The following is a 16,386-nucleotide window of genomic DNA, read 5'->3' on the forward strand; positions in this document are numbered from 1 at the left end:
AGGAAAAGAAGCAAAGTGAAGAAAGGTCTCGGCTGGAGCCTGGCTTCCACCAGCACCTGGCTTCCCTCTGCACCATTGATTGGGCCACAGAGTTGAGTCCACTGTAAGGCAAAGGCTCTGTTGCAACCTAGTGTCGCTCAGGCCTAACCAACTGGGGTTGTAGAAAACCTGGCATTTCTGAACGTGAAATTACTTTCACAAAATTCCCTATCTTGGGCTCTGCCTCAAGGAGACCCAGCCTGGGGCAGTGGTGGTGTTCACATGGACTGGCCAGTGAGGAGGTCCAAGCTGGATACAGACCAGGAAGGGGCTAAGAGACTGGGAGAGAGAAATGAGAGGTGAAGGCAACATGTAGGTCAGAAGCAGGGGGTGAAAGAGCCATAAGGAGAGGAGGCTGTAGTCAGAGAAATGGATGTTGGAGGCAAAGTGATTCCGAGTGTGACAAGGTCCAGCACCTGGCCATCTGGTGGGCGTGAGGAGGACAAGGTTTCTAGAGAGGTGTAGCCATTGAACTGAGAGACTGGCGTGCTGGCTGGGCCCTCCCTGCGGACACACCACCAGTGATGACGGCAGGACTTGGGGTGGAGATGGAGGCTATGGGTCCACTACCAAGTCTTCTGTGGGGATGTGACCAGTCAGACCAAGGATGACCAAGAAGAGGGGGAGAAGGTGGCAGAGCAGGGCTGTGCAACCCGTAAATCAGCAGGGGTTTTTTACACAAAGACAAAGGAGAAATGAATAAGCCAAAACTTGGAGGTAATGATGTCTGATACTTAAAGCGCAGGGATCTGTACAGGGGCCTTAGCGCTCTTGTTCACCAGGTGATGTGAAACAGGTCCTAGCTGATGTTGATTGAATGGCTGGACCCATCCATTTATCTATATTTCCTAGTAGCTCAGCAGAGCCCACCGTGTAGTGATGAAGAGCACAAGTTTTGAAGTCAAACAGATCTGAATTTCGATTCCAGTCTGAGCCTCGGCGTTTACAGGGCCGGTACTGTGGGGACTAATTGAGCTGCTGAGAGTTGACACCGCACTGGCACGCAGCAAGTGCTCCGTAAGGAAAATCCTCGTCCCAGGAGAGCGCCGCGCCATTCCCTGCTGGGCGACTCGGGGGAGGATGCGGGGAGGGTCGGGCCGGAGGACTCCAGGCTGAGGTTGCGCCCAAGCCCCTGCGTCTCCACCGGGCCGCGGGGCGGAGCCTCCTCCCGGTAGGGCGGGGGCCCTGCCGTCCCTGGATGACTGAGGGACCTGCCAGCCCAGCCGTGCGGCTGCCCCAGGCGCTATGACCAGCGTGGTGCGGGGGTCGGGGTTCTTGCTCCAGCTCGCAGTGCTGCTCCGGACGCTTGGACGACAGGTGAGAGCCGGGACTGGCGCGGAATCTCCAAAGTCGCTGCCCCGGGGCTCAATGGGAGACAGGGCGCAGCCGGACGCTGACAGGTGACAGCGGGGCACCTGTCACTCCCTCGGGCGGGGGGCGCCCCAAGTCGCCGCTAACGAGTGAAAACCTCCTAGGCTGGGGGAGTTGCCAGTTGCCCCTACAAACGCTAAGCCAGGGAGACCGGCCTGCGTGGAGAGGCGAAGGGAGACCGAGCACCCCGCTTCTTCTGCATGGAGGGCATGGTCTGGGAAAAGGGGACAGCCCAGGCCAGGACTCTTGAAACTTCTGAGGATCCGGGCTTCCTTTGAAAATGCCATCAGCTTAAGGGCCCTCTGCTGAGAAATGCGCCTGCGCGCCCAGTTTTACCATTTCAGATGCTTCATAACAGGGTTCCTCCTTGCTCACGACTGGATCCCAGATTCAGAACCTCTGGAATAAATGTGGGGTGGGAGTCTGGTCCAACCCAGCTGGAATCAGAAGAGAGAACAAACTTACAGAAATGTAGCTGAAAGATAAAAGTCGTCCAGTCTAGAATCCACGTGTCCAGCCCGAAGGGCCCTGGAAGAGTTAGGCACCCACCACCACCCACCGCGCCCCGCTTCCAGTTCTGGGTCCATTCCATGGTTGCAAAGACAGAATGTGAGCCCAGTATAGCCAGAGCAGATGTCTCCAGAAAAAATAGGAATAAGAAAAATTAGAAATCGGGATTTTTTAAAAAGTGAAATCTTCCGATATTTTAAATATTGGCAGCTGATTAAAAACAAAATTTTGAAACACTATAATGGTCAAACAAAACTCAATTGTGGGCAACCAGTTTCCCACTTCTTCCGTAAACCATTCTCCCCTTAAGCCCCCCCTCCACACTGCAGATGACAAAATTGAGGCTCAGAAAAGAGGGGCTTGAAGGCAGTTTCCTGACCCTTCACCAGACACCAGTGGCTCAGCCCTGGACCTGAGGGTCCTGGAGCAGGATGTGGCCTCTGCAGGGGTGCGGCTGGGCCACCCGGATGTTAGGGTTCCTGCTGGGAGCTCAGCCTCACCCTGTTTGTTTAAGGAGGGGCTGAAGCAGGTGAATTAGCCTGGCAGGGCCAGATGCAAGGGTGGCTCCAGGACCTCCTGTAGCCTCCCCTCAGCCTTAGTTCAGGGGCCTGCTAGAGCCTGGCACCAGCAGCCACTGAGCCAGTTTGGGGGAGGCAAAATTGGATGTCCCAGAGGGGACAGAAATTGTGGCATAGGAGAGAGAGGCCAAGCACTGTAATCAGAGAAGATGGCAGGTCAAGTCCCAGTTTTGTCATTTATTACCTGTGTGGCTTTAAGCTAATTGCCTAACCTTCCTGAGCCTCGGCTTCCCTCACCTACACAATGGAGTAACTAATCATACCAATTTCCTAGGGAGGCTTTGAGGGTCAATGAAGTAGTTTTGTAAAGCCCCCGAGTCTTCTTTGGAAAGTCAGAATTAGTCAAGAGAAGAGGGAAAGAAGTGGGATTTGGACACAGGGAAAGCCAAAGCCTCCCTCCAGAGCCTCACCCTCCTCAGCTCCCACTATATCCCCTCTCTCCGGCCAAGGAGATGATGAGTAAAGCCAACAGGTCCTCCAACATCCTTCTTCCCCTTCTCTGTCCCCGTCTGGGGGAAGGGGAGTCACAGCCTTGCCTAGGGCAGAGGCAAAGGGTGGTCCCAGACCTCTCAGAAATCTGGATTTATTTCCCCCCATAGGTCCAGACCCTCAGGCCAGAAAGCCTCTTGCTGGTGTCCACGTTGGATGGAAGTCTCCATGCCCTAAGCAAGCAGACAGGGGACTTGCAGTGGACACTGAAGGATGGTGAGCAAGCAGTCACTCCTCCCTCCTTGGGCCCCTAGTGTGGTTGGATAGGGGAGTCACCATGGCATAGAGAAGAACATGGGGACTGGAATCTAGTAAGCCAGTGTCACCGCACCATCTGTCAGCTGTGCAGCCTTAAGAAAGTCACTTAATCTCTCTGAGCCTCCATGCTTGATCTATAAAGAATGACGACCCTACCTTGCAGAGTTCTTGGGAAGATGGCATTACATTCATATGACCAAGTGAATATGAGCTAAGCTTTTCGATGAAGTCTGGGGTGGGGGTGGGCTGCTCATGCTGTCTCTGTCCCTGCAGATCCCATCATCCAAGGACCAATGTATGTCACCGAGTAAGTGAACCTGGAGCCTTTTAAGGAAGGGTGGCTGGGAAACGGGGGAGCCACAGTTGTCTAGAGAGTTTTTATTTGTTGGGGAGGTATGTTGGAAGTAAGGAGAGAGAATTGGCTCTGGGTGTGATATGGGGGAGGATCTTAGAGCTTCAAAGTGTCTCTTACAAGGACAGGCTTGTACTAGCTGAGAGGTTGGAGGGAATGGGGGTCTTCCTGAAGAGAGGATATGCACCCAACTTTCTCTCTGTTCCTCTCTGCTCCACAGAACAGCCTTTCTCTCAGACCCAGCTGATGGCAGCCTGTACATCTTGGGGACCCAGAAACAACAGGGATTAATGGTGTGTTTCCTACAGTGCTTGGGGATAAGTGAGAGCCAAGGCTCCCATCACCTGGACCATAGGGGATTTGAGGGGGATGGAGAGACAGTGTGGTCTGAATCTGGTGTTCTGCAGAGGCTATAAATCAGGTCTCTGAGTACAATATGAAAAGGCTGTCTAGAGGGAGCGTGGGAGAAGCTCTGGTTGTGTCTGCAGAGCAAGATGCAGGCCTTTGTGAAGGTATCACAGGAGCTTTTCCAGGACTCTGAGGATTTAAAGGAGAAATGTTTGTATCGATTAGCTTTTACTAATAACAAATTGCCCCAAAACTCAAGGACTGAACATCCAAACAATTTATTCAAAATTTGGTGGGATGACAATATAGGCTAGGGTCAGCTGGGTGATTTTTCTGCTGATCTTGATTCAGCTTGCTCGTGCATCTGTGTTCAACAGCTGGTCAGCTGCATGGCTCTGTTTCTGGAAGTTAGTCTGTTAGCTGGCTGGCTTTTGACAGTGACTACTGGACCGTGTGTCTCTCATCCCCTGGATGCCAAATCTCAGCTTTTTCACATGGCGTCAACAAGGGACCCCAAAGCACCAAGAGCAGGCAAGCCCAACACACAAACTCTTCTCAAGCTCCTGCTTGTATCACATTTGCTTGTCAGCCAAGCAGGTCACACAGGCAAGCCCAGAGTCCAGTTGTGAAGAAAAGACTCCACCTCTTTATGAGAGGAGCTGAAAAGTCACCTTGCAAAAGCACAACATACAAGGAGAGGAGGAAACTGTGGCTATTTTTGCCCCATCGAGAGTGATGAAGGCTATTGGACATGACTCTGGATTTATTACAGGACGTAAGGTGAAATGTGTTTTGTCAGAATTTTGACCATGCCAGAGGAAGCCTGCCAGAAAGGTTTTAAGTATGTGATTTAGGAAGCTGAAATTTTAGTGTGTTAATCAGGCATGGTCCCAGCTGCAAACACATGGCCCACTCCAATAGGATAGTTTGAGGATATTTCATTACAAGGATTGCTTACAAGGTGTGGGCAGAGTGTAGGAAGCCATAAGGGATACGTGTTCTATAAATCATAATAGTGGGGTACTGCTGTCAGCTCTGACCCTGAGGGTAGAGGAGAAAATAGCTACCACAGCCTACAGATGGAGGGAGCTACACTAAGAACGACCTGACGGGACCTGAAGCCTTTGGTGGAGAGACACAATGTGATGGATGTAATAAATCCATCATGACTCCATGGAGAGAAACCACACCATAGACTCCCTGATCTCACTCTGTCCCCATTATCCAAACCCAACAGGAAGCCAGAGAGAGCACAGGGCACTCACAGTCCAGATGAGTCTTACTCCAGGAGAGAGCAGGGTAAAGAAGGGTGGAGGGTGGGTCTCCACTCAGCCTGAACTGGGACTCCTTCATGCTGGAATGGCTCCTCAGCCTGAGTTGTGTATGCTGTTGACAGTTTCAGAGCCTCCATGTGAGTTTTTGAGGAGGTTGTCAGGCCAGGATCAAGTGGATTGTGTGGCATCTTAGCACTGGGTGTGGGATTTTCTTCAGTTCAAGAGGCTTTGTAGCAAAGTGGCTAAGTGTGCTGGCTATAAGCCTAGTGGATGAGTTCAAGGCCTGGCTCTGCTATTTCCTAGCTGTGTGACATTGGCCAAGTTACTTGGCCTCTTTGATCCTCCATTTCCTCACCTGGAAAGTGGAATTGATAATAATACCTAGTTCATTGGTTTCTATGGAAATGGGTTCACCTGGCGCTGTAAGTGCTCTGTATGTGTTACTGAGTTTACTCCTTCCTGGAACTTTTCTCTCTCCTAGAAACTTCCATTCACCATCCCTGAGCTGGTTCACGCCTCTCCCTGCCGCAGCTCTGATGGAGTCTTCTACACAGGTGAGAGTCTCACCAGGCTGTGGGGTGCAGATCCAGTCATCAGGGACAGGGACCTAGGTCATGAAGGGCCAGCTGGACACAGGACCCATAACTCCCTCCCATGCTGTCTTGAAAGTGAACAGTCCACCTCCACAGGCCAGAAGCAGGATGCCTGGTTTGTGGTGGACCCTGAGTCAGGAGAGACCCAGATGACACTGACCACAGAAGGTCCCTCTACCCCTCGCCTCTACATTGGCCGAACACGTGAGTCAGAACCAACTGCTTTGGGAAGCCACCCCTTTTGCTCTGCTCAGGCCTGGCCATTGCTATCCAGGTTGAATCCAGGCCAGTCAATCTGTCAGTCATCAACAAACATTCTACTGAGCACTGAACAAGAAGCTAGGGATATAGCAGTAAACAAGACAGCCCTGGTCTCGGCCACTGAGATGCTCATAGACTTCCGGGCCTCTAGGCTGTGTGCTCAGGAACTCCCACCTCCACCAGATGAATGGTCCCTGGGGTAGAGGATGGAGAATAATGTGGGTGTTGCTGATAATCTTGCTTCTGGGGCCCCCAGAGTATACGGTCACCATGCACGACCCAAGGGCCCCGGCCCTGCGCTGGAACACCACCTACCACCGCTACTCAGCACCCGCCATGGACATCCCACCTGGGAAATGTGAGTGCCACCTTTCTCCAGACCCACCTTGGAGCAAGGGCCCCAATTCCGGGAACCCTGAATGGCACATCTCCCCAGCCACCTTTCTTGGCAGATGTGAGCCACCTGGCATCCTGTGGGATGGGCCTGCTGCTAACTGTGGACTCAGGAAGTGGGACAGTGCTATGGACACAGGACTTGGGCATGCCCGTGGTGGCGGTCTACACCTGGCACCAGAGTAGTCTGCGCCAGCTACCCCATCTCACACTGGCTCGAGACACCCTGCATTTCCTTGCCCTCCGCTGGGGTCACATCCGCCTGCCTGCCTCAGGTCCCCAGGACGCAGCCACTGTCTTCTCTTCCTTGGACACCCAGCTGCTGTAGGTGTTCCTGCCTGGGGCTTGGGGAGGGAAACTTCCGGGGGTGCTGCAGCCTGGGCCCAGTGGCCAGGCACAGTATTCAGCCATGACACAACAGTACAGCCAAAGCAGGTGTCAAAATACATCAATCTGGTTACTTACCAAACTGGATGGTAAATAACCAGTGCCCTGCCCCGTCCCATAAGCGTTCCCAGGAACCCCTGAAGAGCCCTACCGTTCAGCGACTGATAGGTAAAATCTGTTTGGGAGATGGAAATCCAGGGCTCAGCCTATCTGATTGCTCTGCCTTAATTATTGCTGAATACCACCCTATACACCTAACGTCTTAGCGTCCCCATCTTTAGGAACCAGTAGCCAGACCATTTATTCATTCAATGCATTCCACAAACATTAACTGAGCACTATGTGCCAGTCTCTTGCTGGGGTCCAGGAATGCAACAGCAAATAACCGAACTATTGTTCCCGCCTACAGGCATCTGAGTCTAGTAGGAGAGCTGGATGTGTAAAGAGGCGATTATAGCACGGTGAGATGCAGGATGAGATAAGAGAAGTACAAGGTGCCATGGGCATGTATAGCGGGGTCCCTGAATTGAGACCCGGGGCAGGAAGCAGTCCTGGAAAAGCCTCCTGGAAGAAGGGGTATCTAACTTGAAACCTAAAGTATGAATGGGAAACAATAGAGAAGAGAGAGCATGGAATCCAAGGAAGAGAAAGAAATGAAGACACAGATCTACCTGGGCAAGGAGTAAGGTCTGAGGCTGTTAGTTAAACAGGAATCTTTTAGATTCATCAAAGGGTTTGGGCATTTTCTACTAAGGGTAAGGAGAAGCCGCTGGAGGGTTTTAGGAAAGGAAGTGATTTGATCATGTTTTCATTTCAGAAAAGACAACTCTGGCTGCAGTGTGAAGGATATCTCAGAATGGTAACAGGCAAGAAATGTGATACTTTGTACTAGAGTAAAAACCCCAGAGTCGAAAATAAGTGGAGGGTAAGAGATATTAAAAGGAAAAACCAGTAAGAATTTGGTGATCAGAGGCTGGGCGTGGTGGCTCATACCTGTAATCCCAGCACTCTGGGAGGCTGAGGCTGGTGATTTGCTTGAGCTCAGGAGTTCGAGACCAGCCTGAGCAAGAGCAAGACCCTGTCTCTAAAAAAATAGCCAAGTGTCGTGGCAGGCGCCTATAGTCCCAGCTACCAGGGAGGCTGAGGTCAGAGAATAGCTTGAGCCCAAGAGTTTGAGGTTGCTGTGAGCTATGATGCCAGGGCACTCTACTAAGGTGACAAAGTGAGAGTCTGTCTCAAAAAAAATAATTTGGTGATTAGGGAGTTTAGTGATTGTGAGAGGTCAAGGGTCATGCTCAGGTTTCTAGAAGCATGCGGGTGCTGTCATTTTCAGAGGTAGGGAGAACTAGAGGAGGAGGGGGAGGAACAGAAGAAGGAGGTGGCACATGAGGACATGAGATCATACTTAGAAAACTGGACTTTGAAAGAGGTCTGGGTTACACATAGATTCAGATGGAAATCGCGACTGGAGTTTGTATTAATTTTTGGTGCATAACAAACCACTCCCAAACTTAGAGCTTAAACACAACAAACATTAATCACTTTTGCAGATTCTGTGGGTCAGCTGCGTGGTTTCTCTGGTCTCCGCAGTCAGCTGGTGACTTTGGTTGAGCCTGGACAATCTAGGGTGGCCTCACTCGCCTAGCTCATAGTTGGCAGACTATCTGGCCTGGGGGCATCGAATCGAATGGTTAATCTCTACTCTGGAAGGTCTCTCAGGCCCCAGTAGGCTAGCCTGGGTTTCCTCCCATCCTGGTCCCAGGGTCCCAGAAAACAACACAAAAGGGTAAGCCCCCATACACAAGCACTTTTCCAGCTTCTACTTGTGTCATATTAGCTACTGTCTAATTGGTTAAAGCAAGTCTCATGGCTAAGTCCAGAGTCAATGTGAGAGGGGCCTCTAGAGGGCAAAGGTACGGTGGTAACCGAAACTTCCCCCCACCCCCCACCAGGGTTCACCCTTCTCTGCTTTTTTCTTCTCTCTGCACTAGGATGACATTGTATGTGGGGAAGGAAGAAGCCGGCTTCTATGTCTCTAAAGCCCTGGTCCACACAGGGGTGGCCTTAGTGGTGAGAGGGGATCTCTGAGTGGGCTGGAGAGGGGATGACACAGGAGAAGAGCCTCCCCAGACCTGGTTCTCCATCTTCTTTGGCAGCCTCGTGGACTGACCCTGGCTCCCACAGATGGCCCTACCACAGAAGAGGTGACTCTCCAGGTCTCAGGGGAGCGAGAAGGCTCACCCAGCACTGCTGTCAGATACCCCTCAGGCAGCGTGGCCCTCCCAAGCCAGTGGCTGCTCATCGGTGAGGCCACCTGTCTCAACTTTAGAGTAGATGAAGATAAAGAATCTGTGAGCAGAGCTTCTGAGCTGCAAAGCTGAGGTCATGTTCAGCCCACTGCCTTTTTTCCTGCCCCTTAGGACACCATGAGCTACCCCCAGTCCTGCACACCACCATGCTGAGGGTCCATCCCACCCCAGGGAGTGGGTCTGCTGAGACAAGACCATCAGAGAGTACCCAGGCCCCAGCCCTCTTCTTGGAGGTCAGTGCTGGGAAGACAGAGAGTAGGGGGGAGCCCGGCATTATGGGTGGACAGCCCTTGGACTTCTTCCTCAGACTGCTGGGAATAACACTGGGGGTGGGGGGGAGTCAACTGGCCTCACACAATTTCTCATAAGACAAACATTCTTTTGTCATTATTACTGCCAGAAACGTGTTACAAGTGTCAAAATGATACTGGATACCTAAATCATGAAACGTGGGGCACTACTTTTATTCTTCTTCACTGTAAAAATTACAAAGTATTCATCAAGTGAAAATTTGAAAATGAAAAAACTATAAAACCATGCTGTCCTGGGAGAGGGTTGAACAAGCATCACTAGTAAGTAGTTCAAGGTTAGAAGGAACAGCCATGGTCTAGAGCAGGAATTCTCAAATCTGTTTGCTCATCAGAATCACCTTGGAATCCACTCCAGACCCACCAAATTCAAAAACTCTGGAAGGGGATAGCTAATTTTATAATGACACTCTAAGTATCTGTATTTTGTTACTGATACCCCATGAGATGCTGGTCCTCTGGTAGGCTGGGAAACCACTCTCTGGGCACATTGCTGTTCTCCACTACACACAGACCACTCACTGTCCCTTCAGTGAAGCCAGCCCTGTATTGGGTGAGGAAGAAAGGCTGGTGGCTCCATGATGGGAGGGGTACCAAGAGTGAGAGCCGCTTTGTCCCCAGCTCTTGGGTCTGAGCCGTGAGAAACCCTGGGACCTGGAGCTGAGTCCAGAAGAGGAAACGCCAGAATCTTATCCAAGGCTGGGATCCCAAGACCTGCTGGCAGCGAGCCTCACTGCTGTCCTCCTGGGAGGGTGGATTCTCTTCCTCATGAGGCAGGTAGGGCCCTGGCCTCAGGCCCACCTTGGGGTCTTCCCGGGGGCATTCTGCTGCTCCCTTCTAAGACCTCTCAGCAACTCTCTCCTCCCCCAGCTCTGACCCCTGCCTTCTGCTTGGCAGCTCCCAAGCTTCTGCTGTCGTGCTCTGTAAGTTTACGTCCTGTGTGAAGCCATCTCAGGCACAGATGCCAAGATGAGCTCCCTTAGGCCCTGGTGTTTCAGCAGCAGCAGGTGGAGAAGCAGCAGCAGATGCCCCTGGCACCAGCAGACCCTCCTCTCATCTCCCAGGACACTCCATCCCAGCCTTTGGGGGCCACTCTGAGAGGCCAGACGAGGCTTCCAAGTCCCTCGGAGCAAGCTCAGCCACTCAACGACCCTGAAGGTAAGCATGAGTGAACAGGACAGGACAGAGTCAGGGACATTGAAAAGGGAGGGAAGATTTAACCTCAAAGTCACTGTGTTAGAAACCACTACAGTGGGTGTTAGACCTAAAAGCACTAAGAAGAGTATTTCCAATAGTGCTGCTACATAGCTGAGCACTCTACAAGGGTCCGCTGTCACTATTTCTTATTTTCGAAGACTGAATGTAGACAGAATCAGATATAGAGCAAACTCTCCATTGTTAACTTAGATGTGTTTGCTTAACTCCTCTGAGCTTCAGTTTTCTCACATGGGAATATGAGCTTCGGTTGTCATATGGGAATAATAACACTTCTTCATCTCATCATGAGAGGTTACTATCACATTATTAAATCATACATAGGTAATGTTATTAATATTTGTGTTGAAATACTATCACATTTGGTAACAGTAATATGGTAACAACCTAGGTACAATTTTTCCCATTTAGGGCTTTTTACTTTTTAAACATTTCTCTCATCTTCTCTCATGTAGTCCCATAAAAAAGCCCTTTCAAGCTTCCTCTGAGATCTGCGGGATGCCCCAGGGGCTTTGCACATGCATGCATTGATCAGCCCAGGCTGTTTCTGCTGCTTCTCTGGCTCTGGGCTGGGTTCCTGCCATCTGTCCACTTTGTGACCTGGCACCTCCTAGTCACTACTCAGACCACTTCCTCATGCCTTGGCCCCACCCTGCTGTCACATTACTCAGGCGAAAGTTCACCTCACGCTTGGCTCCAGTGCTGTCCCAGTGATTACCTTTGTGTTCATTGTACCACAGCCAAGCGGGGAATGGCCCCCTTCCTTGGGCAGAGTTGCGTGAGCCCTGAGGTGTTTGCATTTCTTGTCATTTTACTGGCTCAGGGGGGTCCAAGTAACACTCACCCCACTGTACCCCAAAATCTCATCTCCTGGACCTTCTGACTCTAGAGCTGAGTCTGACTTGTCTTGAACCAGGTTACCTAGACTCCTTTCCCAGTTGGTTCTTGTCAAAGTCCCTTGTGTACTTTTTTTGTTTTTTAGTAGAGACAGGGTCTCACTTTTGCTCAGGCTGGTCTTGAACTCCTGAGCACAAGCAATCCATCTGCCTCAGCCTCCCAGACCTCATGGACTTTTTTATGGTTCACAAAATCTACAGTGGAGTCACATCCTGTTCTCATTTAACTTAGGTGAATTTGTCTGCACACACTTGGCTGGGCATCCTTCAGGACTGCTCACTGTGTCACACACCGTCAGCAGTTGCATGCAATCCAGCCTCAATCTGAGCTAACATTTATATAGTGCTTACTGTGTACCAGGCACTGTTCTGAATGCTCTGCATGTGTTAACGCGTGATACAACTTTCCCACGAGGTGGATACTGTTTGAATGCCTCTTTTCTCGTAGAGGAAAGAAAGGCAGGAAGGTTTAGTGAGACCTCCACAGCCAGCCCGGGTTCACAAAGCTAGTAAGTAGCAGCTGAGAGCTTCAAAGGCAGGTGGCTGGCTTCAGGGTATGCTCTTAATCCCCGTGGGATGTTGTCCTGTATGAATGCTGGCAAATACCTGTGAAAGAATGTGACTGACTTAAAGTGTTCCCCAACCTATGTAAAAGCAGCAAAATGCAGAGGTAGGAAGAATTACAGAGGACGCAAAGGAGAGAAGCCTGGGCAGAAGATGCTGAAAGGGGGAGAGATCCAAGAGGATAATGTAGCAAACATCCCCACGCCCCTTCTTTCCAGGCATCCATTGAATCCTCACAGTAACATGTGCAGGAGTATTGACCTGAGTGGTGCTTTACAGATGACAAAGCCAAGGGCACAGCGGTTAAGTAACTTGTCTATGTATACATAAAATGGCAGCACCAGGCGTTGAACCCAGGCAGTCTGGGACTAAGGAGGACCTTGCTCTCACCTGTTGGAACATGGAAGGGTGGAAGTTGGGAGAACAGCATGGGTGGCAAATGGGGGCAGAGACTGCCCGAGACACCACCCTCCTCTCCACCAGCAGAGCCACTCACTGTGGTGGGGAAGATTTCCTTCAACCCCAAGGATGTGCTGGGCCGTGGGGCAGGCGGGACTTTTGTTTTCCGGTGAGTGGTAACCAGGAGCCGGGTTGGGATGTGGCCCTCACAGCCCTCGTGGCCACTATCCCGGGGAAAGCCTTTCTTTCACAGACTCCCTGAGGTGGATCCGGATTGATGCCTGCTCCCCAGTTCCTGCTCTTTCTTTTTTCTGCTCTCTGACTGCCCCATCTCCCCTGCCTCTCAGGGGACAGTTTGAGGGGCGGGCAGTGGCTGTCAAGCGGCTCCTCCGAGAATGCTTTGGCCTGGTCCAGCGGGAGGTCCAGTTGCTGCAGGAGTCTGACCGGCACCCCAATGTGCTCCGCTACTTCTGCACCGAGCGGGGCCCCCAGTTCCACTACATAGCCCTGGAGCTCTGCCAGGCCTCCCTGCGGGAGGTGAGTTAGGGGTTCAGGGGTGTCCTGGGGAGGTCCTGGGCTGGAGAGTGATGCTATGCCCCTTGCTACTGCTCAGTATGTGGAAAACCCTGATGTGGACCGTGGGGGCCTGGAACCCAAGATGGTGCTGCAGCAGCTGACGTCGGGCCTGGCCCACCTGCACTCCTTACACATAGGTAAGGGCCTCCCACACACACCCTCAACCTCTACCATCCCCACACCAAGCAACCAGCTCCCTCTCTGCTCCCCTCCCACAGTACACCGGGATCTGAAGCCAGGCAACATCCTCATTGCTGGGCCTGACAGCTGGGGCCAAAGCAGGGTGGTCCTCTCAGACTTTGGCCTCTGCAAGAAGCTGCCTGCCGGCCACTGCAGCTTCAGCCTCCACTCCGGCATCCCAGGCACAGAGGGCTGGATGGCGCCTGAGCTCCTGAAGCTCCTGCCATCAGACAGCCCCGTGAGTCTTCTCATCAAGATGACCAGCCACACCACTGCCCGGGGCTACAGGGATCCCTCCCTGCCCCAGTTCTCCTTCTGCTGAGGCTCCCTGTCACTCATTCTGTGACCCTGACTACTGCTCTGAGCTTGTTTTTTCATCTGTAAATAGGGACAAATAATCTGTCCTTTCTTACCTAGAACAATGAGTAGACAGGATCTACTTTGCCACTCACAAGACATTAGACAACATCTGATGTTTTTGGTTGCTCTGACTTGGGAGGAAAGTGCTATTGACATCTGGTGGTTGGTGGTCAGGGTGCTGCTAAACGCCTCACAGTGCACAGGACAGGCCCCGACAATTCATAAAACGTCAGTAGTGCAGAGGTTGGCAAACCAAGAGCTAGAAAATGGTCTTCAGTCCTCACTATGCTTCACACTCCCTGGGAAAGAGACCCCACACCCAGTGGTTCTCACTTAATTAGCCAGGTGATTTTAATGTGGAATCATGTTCAACAACTACTGATCTCAAGGGTCTGGGGAGCATCAGATAAACTACAATAGTTGAAGCACAGATCAGTGAGACCCACAAGGACATTTGAGTCTGAGATCCCAGGATTATAGATGTTTGAGTCACAGTGTGTGGGTTAAAGCGGAAATTATGGAAAAATTTGACAGTAACACAAAAGGACAGTCTCTAGGCAAAGCTACCCCCACTCCTAAAGCAGAAAGGTAGAAGCTGTGACTTGGGGCCTAAGGACTAAATGCTAATGTCATGAGCATACATGGTTTTTTTTTTTTTTTAATTAGTGGCCAATATTTTATCATTTGGGACATTCCACATGAAAATCTGGATTTCTGGATTCTCTTTAAAAATCAGCTCTGCCCCCACTGCAGCGTCCTCTAGTGAGAACCAGCTGGAGCTAAGGACCAGCTGCCCTGAAGATAGGGGCCATGCCAAGTCACCACAAACCTCACCATAACCTCCTTGCACCTCCTGGCAACTTTACCCAGTTGTGTTTGTTACCTGCCTACACCCCACAAAAATGAAGCTTGGAAACCCAAGCTAGAAGCTCAGCCAGGGCAAAGGTCTGGGGTGAAACCCTTGGTCCCCTTTAATGGTGCATAGGGGTGGGGATCTACTGTAAGGAGATGCAGCCAAGGAAGCATCTTAAGCCAAACCCCGGCTGCCGTGTCAGCCCACAAGACGATTTAGCCAGCTCAGCTTCCTAGAGACAGATTTCCTTCTCACATCTGCCTCTCTCCCAGACCAGTGCAGTGGACATCTTCTCTGCAGGCTGCGTGTTCTACTACGTGCTTTCCAATGGCAGCCACCCCTTTGGAGAGAGTCTTTACCGCCAGGCAAACATCCTCGCAGGGGCTCCCTGTCTGGTTCACCTGGAGGAAGAGGCCCATGGTGAGGAGATCTGGCCCAGCAAAGAAGGGAGGAATGAGGGTGTGAGGCTGGGTCGGCCTGAAGCCAGCCCTCCTCTCGCACTCTCCAGACAAGGTCATTGCCCGGGACCTGGTTGAAGCCATGCTGAGCCCACGGCCACAGGCTCGGCCCTCTGTCCAGCAGATGCTGGCCCACCCCTTCTTTTGGAGCAGAGCCAAGCAACTCCAGTTTTTCCAGGTCAGAGGAAAATCTTAGAGGACTGGCCTCCAGAAGTCCCAAGTTTAGGTACTGGGCAACAAGGGGATGTCAGATTGCCTGGTCCAGGGAGCCTGGTTCCTTATCTAAACCAGGAAGGTTCCTGGTCCTAAACTCTGCCATCCTGGCACTCCCTGGTCCACTGTTACCAGCTTTGCCAGCCTTCCCTTCCCTGTCCCTTGTATAAGAATATACTCATTCCCTTCTTCCTGAGTTGTCACTCATGCTGTGCCCATGCTGATAGCCCATTCCATTGTGTGACCTTGAGCAAGTAACTTTGTGCCTCTGAGCCTGTTTTTTCATCTGTAGAATTGGGACAGCAATACCTGACTCACCAGAAGTTGGTGATAAATTATCTATAACATGGAGGTTGGTGGTAAATACCTGTAACATAGAGGCATGGCACCAAGAAGCCCCACTCCCCAAAAGGTGAAGAGCCTTATCATCCTAAACCACTCCCCAAAGCCACATCACACTCCTGGCCTTATGGCTCCAGTATTGGTCACAAGGCTCAGGAGCTCTGTGGGGTCCTAGGACGTCAGTGACTGGCTGGAAAAGGAGTCTGAGCAGGCGCCCCTAGTGAGGGCACTGGAGGCGGGAGGCTATGCGGTAGTCCAGAACAACTGGCACAAGCACATCTCCGTTCCACTGCAGACAGGTAAAGGCCATACTTAGGTGGGCCTGGGAGGCTGTGGGGAGCCCAGTGGGGACAGCTTCACCACTGATTTTCTGCCCACAGAACTGAGGCGGTTCCGGTCATATAAGGGGACATCAGTGCGAGACCTGCTCCGTGCTATGAGAAACAAGGTATGTTCTGGGGCCTGGGTGGGGTCTGGATCTTGACAAGGCCACAGCTGAGCCAGGCTCTCCGCTCTTCCCCCACCACCCAGAAGCACCACTACAGGGAGCTCCCGGCTGATGTGCAGGAGGTGCTGGGCCAAGTCCCTGACAGCTTTGTCCAGTATTTCACAACCCGCTTCCCACGGCTGTTGCTCCACACGCACCACGCTATGAGGAGCTGCGCCTCGGAGAGCCTCTTCCTGCCCTACTATCCGCCAGCCTCTGAGGCCAGCAAGTCTTGCCCAGGGACCGCTGGGAGCTGAGGTGGGCCAGCGGCCAGAGGCGGGCCAGCCAAGGAGTGGGGCTGAGGCTGGCTTTAGCAACAGAAAAGACTAGAAGAGGCCTGGCAGCTGGGCTACTAGAACAGAGACATGCCTAG

At 51.9% G+C, this 16,386-nt stretch overlaps 1 protein-coding gene across 5 annotated transcripts; it reads left to right on the top strand.

Moving 5' to 3' along the window:
* The first annotated feature begins 1,067 nt into the window (after positions 1 to 1,067).
* Positions 1,068 to 16,293, top strand: ERN2 (endoplasmic reticulum to nucleus signaling 2). Of its 5 annotated transcripts, none has more exons than XM_053554482.1 (22): positions 1,068 to 1,356; positions 3,098 to 3,203; positions 3,519 to 3,552; positions 3,818 to 3,890; positions 5,701 to 5,773; positions 5,909 to 6,016; positions 6,330 to 6,431; positions 6,526 to 6,790; positions 8,845 to 8,923; positions 9,010 to 9,157; positions 9,274 to 9,395; positions 10,092 to 10,247; positions 10,454 to 10,628; positions 12,629 to 12,713; positions 12,892 to 13,081; positions 13,158 to 13,257; positions 13,339 to 13,538; positions 14,786 to 14,933; positions 15,022 to 15,149; positions 15,702 to 15,825; positions 15,907 to 15,974; positions 16,058 to 16,293. In XM_053554482.1, exons 1-22 carry the CDS (start codon positions 1,285 to 1,287, stop codon positions 16,268 to 16,270), a joined length of 2,769 nt encoding a protein of 922 aa, XP_053410457.1. In that variant the 5' UTR covers positions 1,068 to 1,284; the 3' UTR covers positions 16,271 to 16,293. The 5 variants fall into 5 exon arrangements, 4 of the variants coding, with proteins under 4 accessions (XP_053410457.1, XP_053410458.1, XP_053410460.1 ...); XM_053554483.1 differs by having other exon boundaries at positions 12,632 to 12,713; XM_053554485.1 differs by having other exon boundaries at positions 10,469 to 10,628.
* Positions 16,294 to 16,386: the final 93 nt, after the last annotated feature.

This window comes from Nycticebus coucang, chromosome 12 (assembly GCF_027406575.1).
Source record: "Nycticebus coucang isolate mNycCou1 chromosome 12, mNycCou1.pri, whole genome shotgun sequence".
Lineage (NCBI taxonomy): Eukaryota > Metazoa > Chordata > Mammalia > Primates > Lorisidae > Nycticebus > Nycticebus coucang.

Bases quoted from the DNA above. Each gene is read 5' to 3' on its own strand.
- ERN2 (XM_053554482.1), top strand. From the start codon at position 1,285: ATGACCAGCGTGGTGCGGGGGTCGGGGTTCTTGCTCCAGCTCGCAGTG. The intron at 13,539-14,785 runs GTGAGTCTTCTC...CCTCTCTCCCAG, and splicing joins TCCTGCCATCAGACAGCCCC to ACCAGTGCAGTGGACATCTT. The intron at 15,975-16,057 runs GTATGTTCTGGG...CCCACCACCCAG, and splicing joins TCCGTGCTATGAGAAACAAG to AAGCACCACTACAGGGAGCT.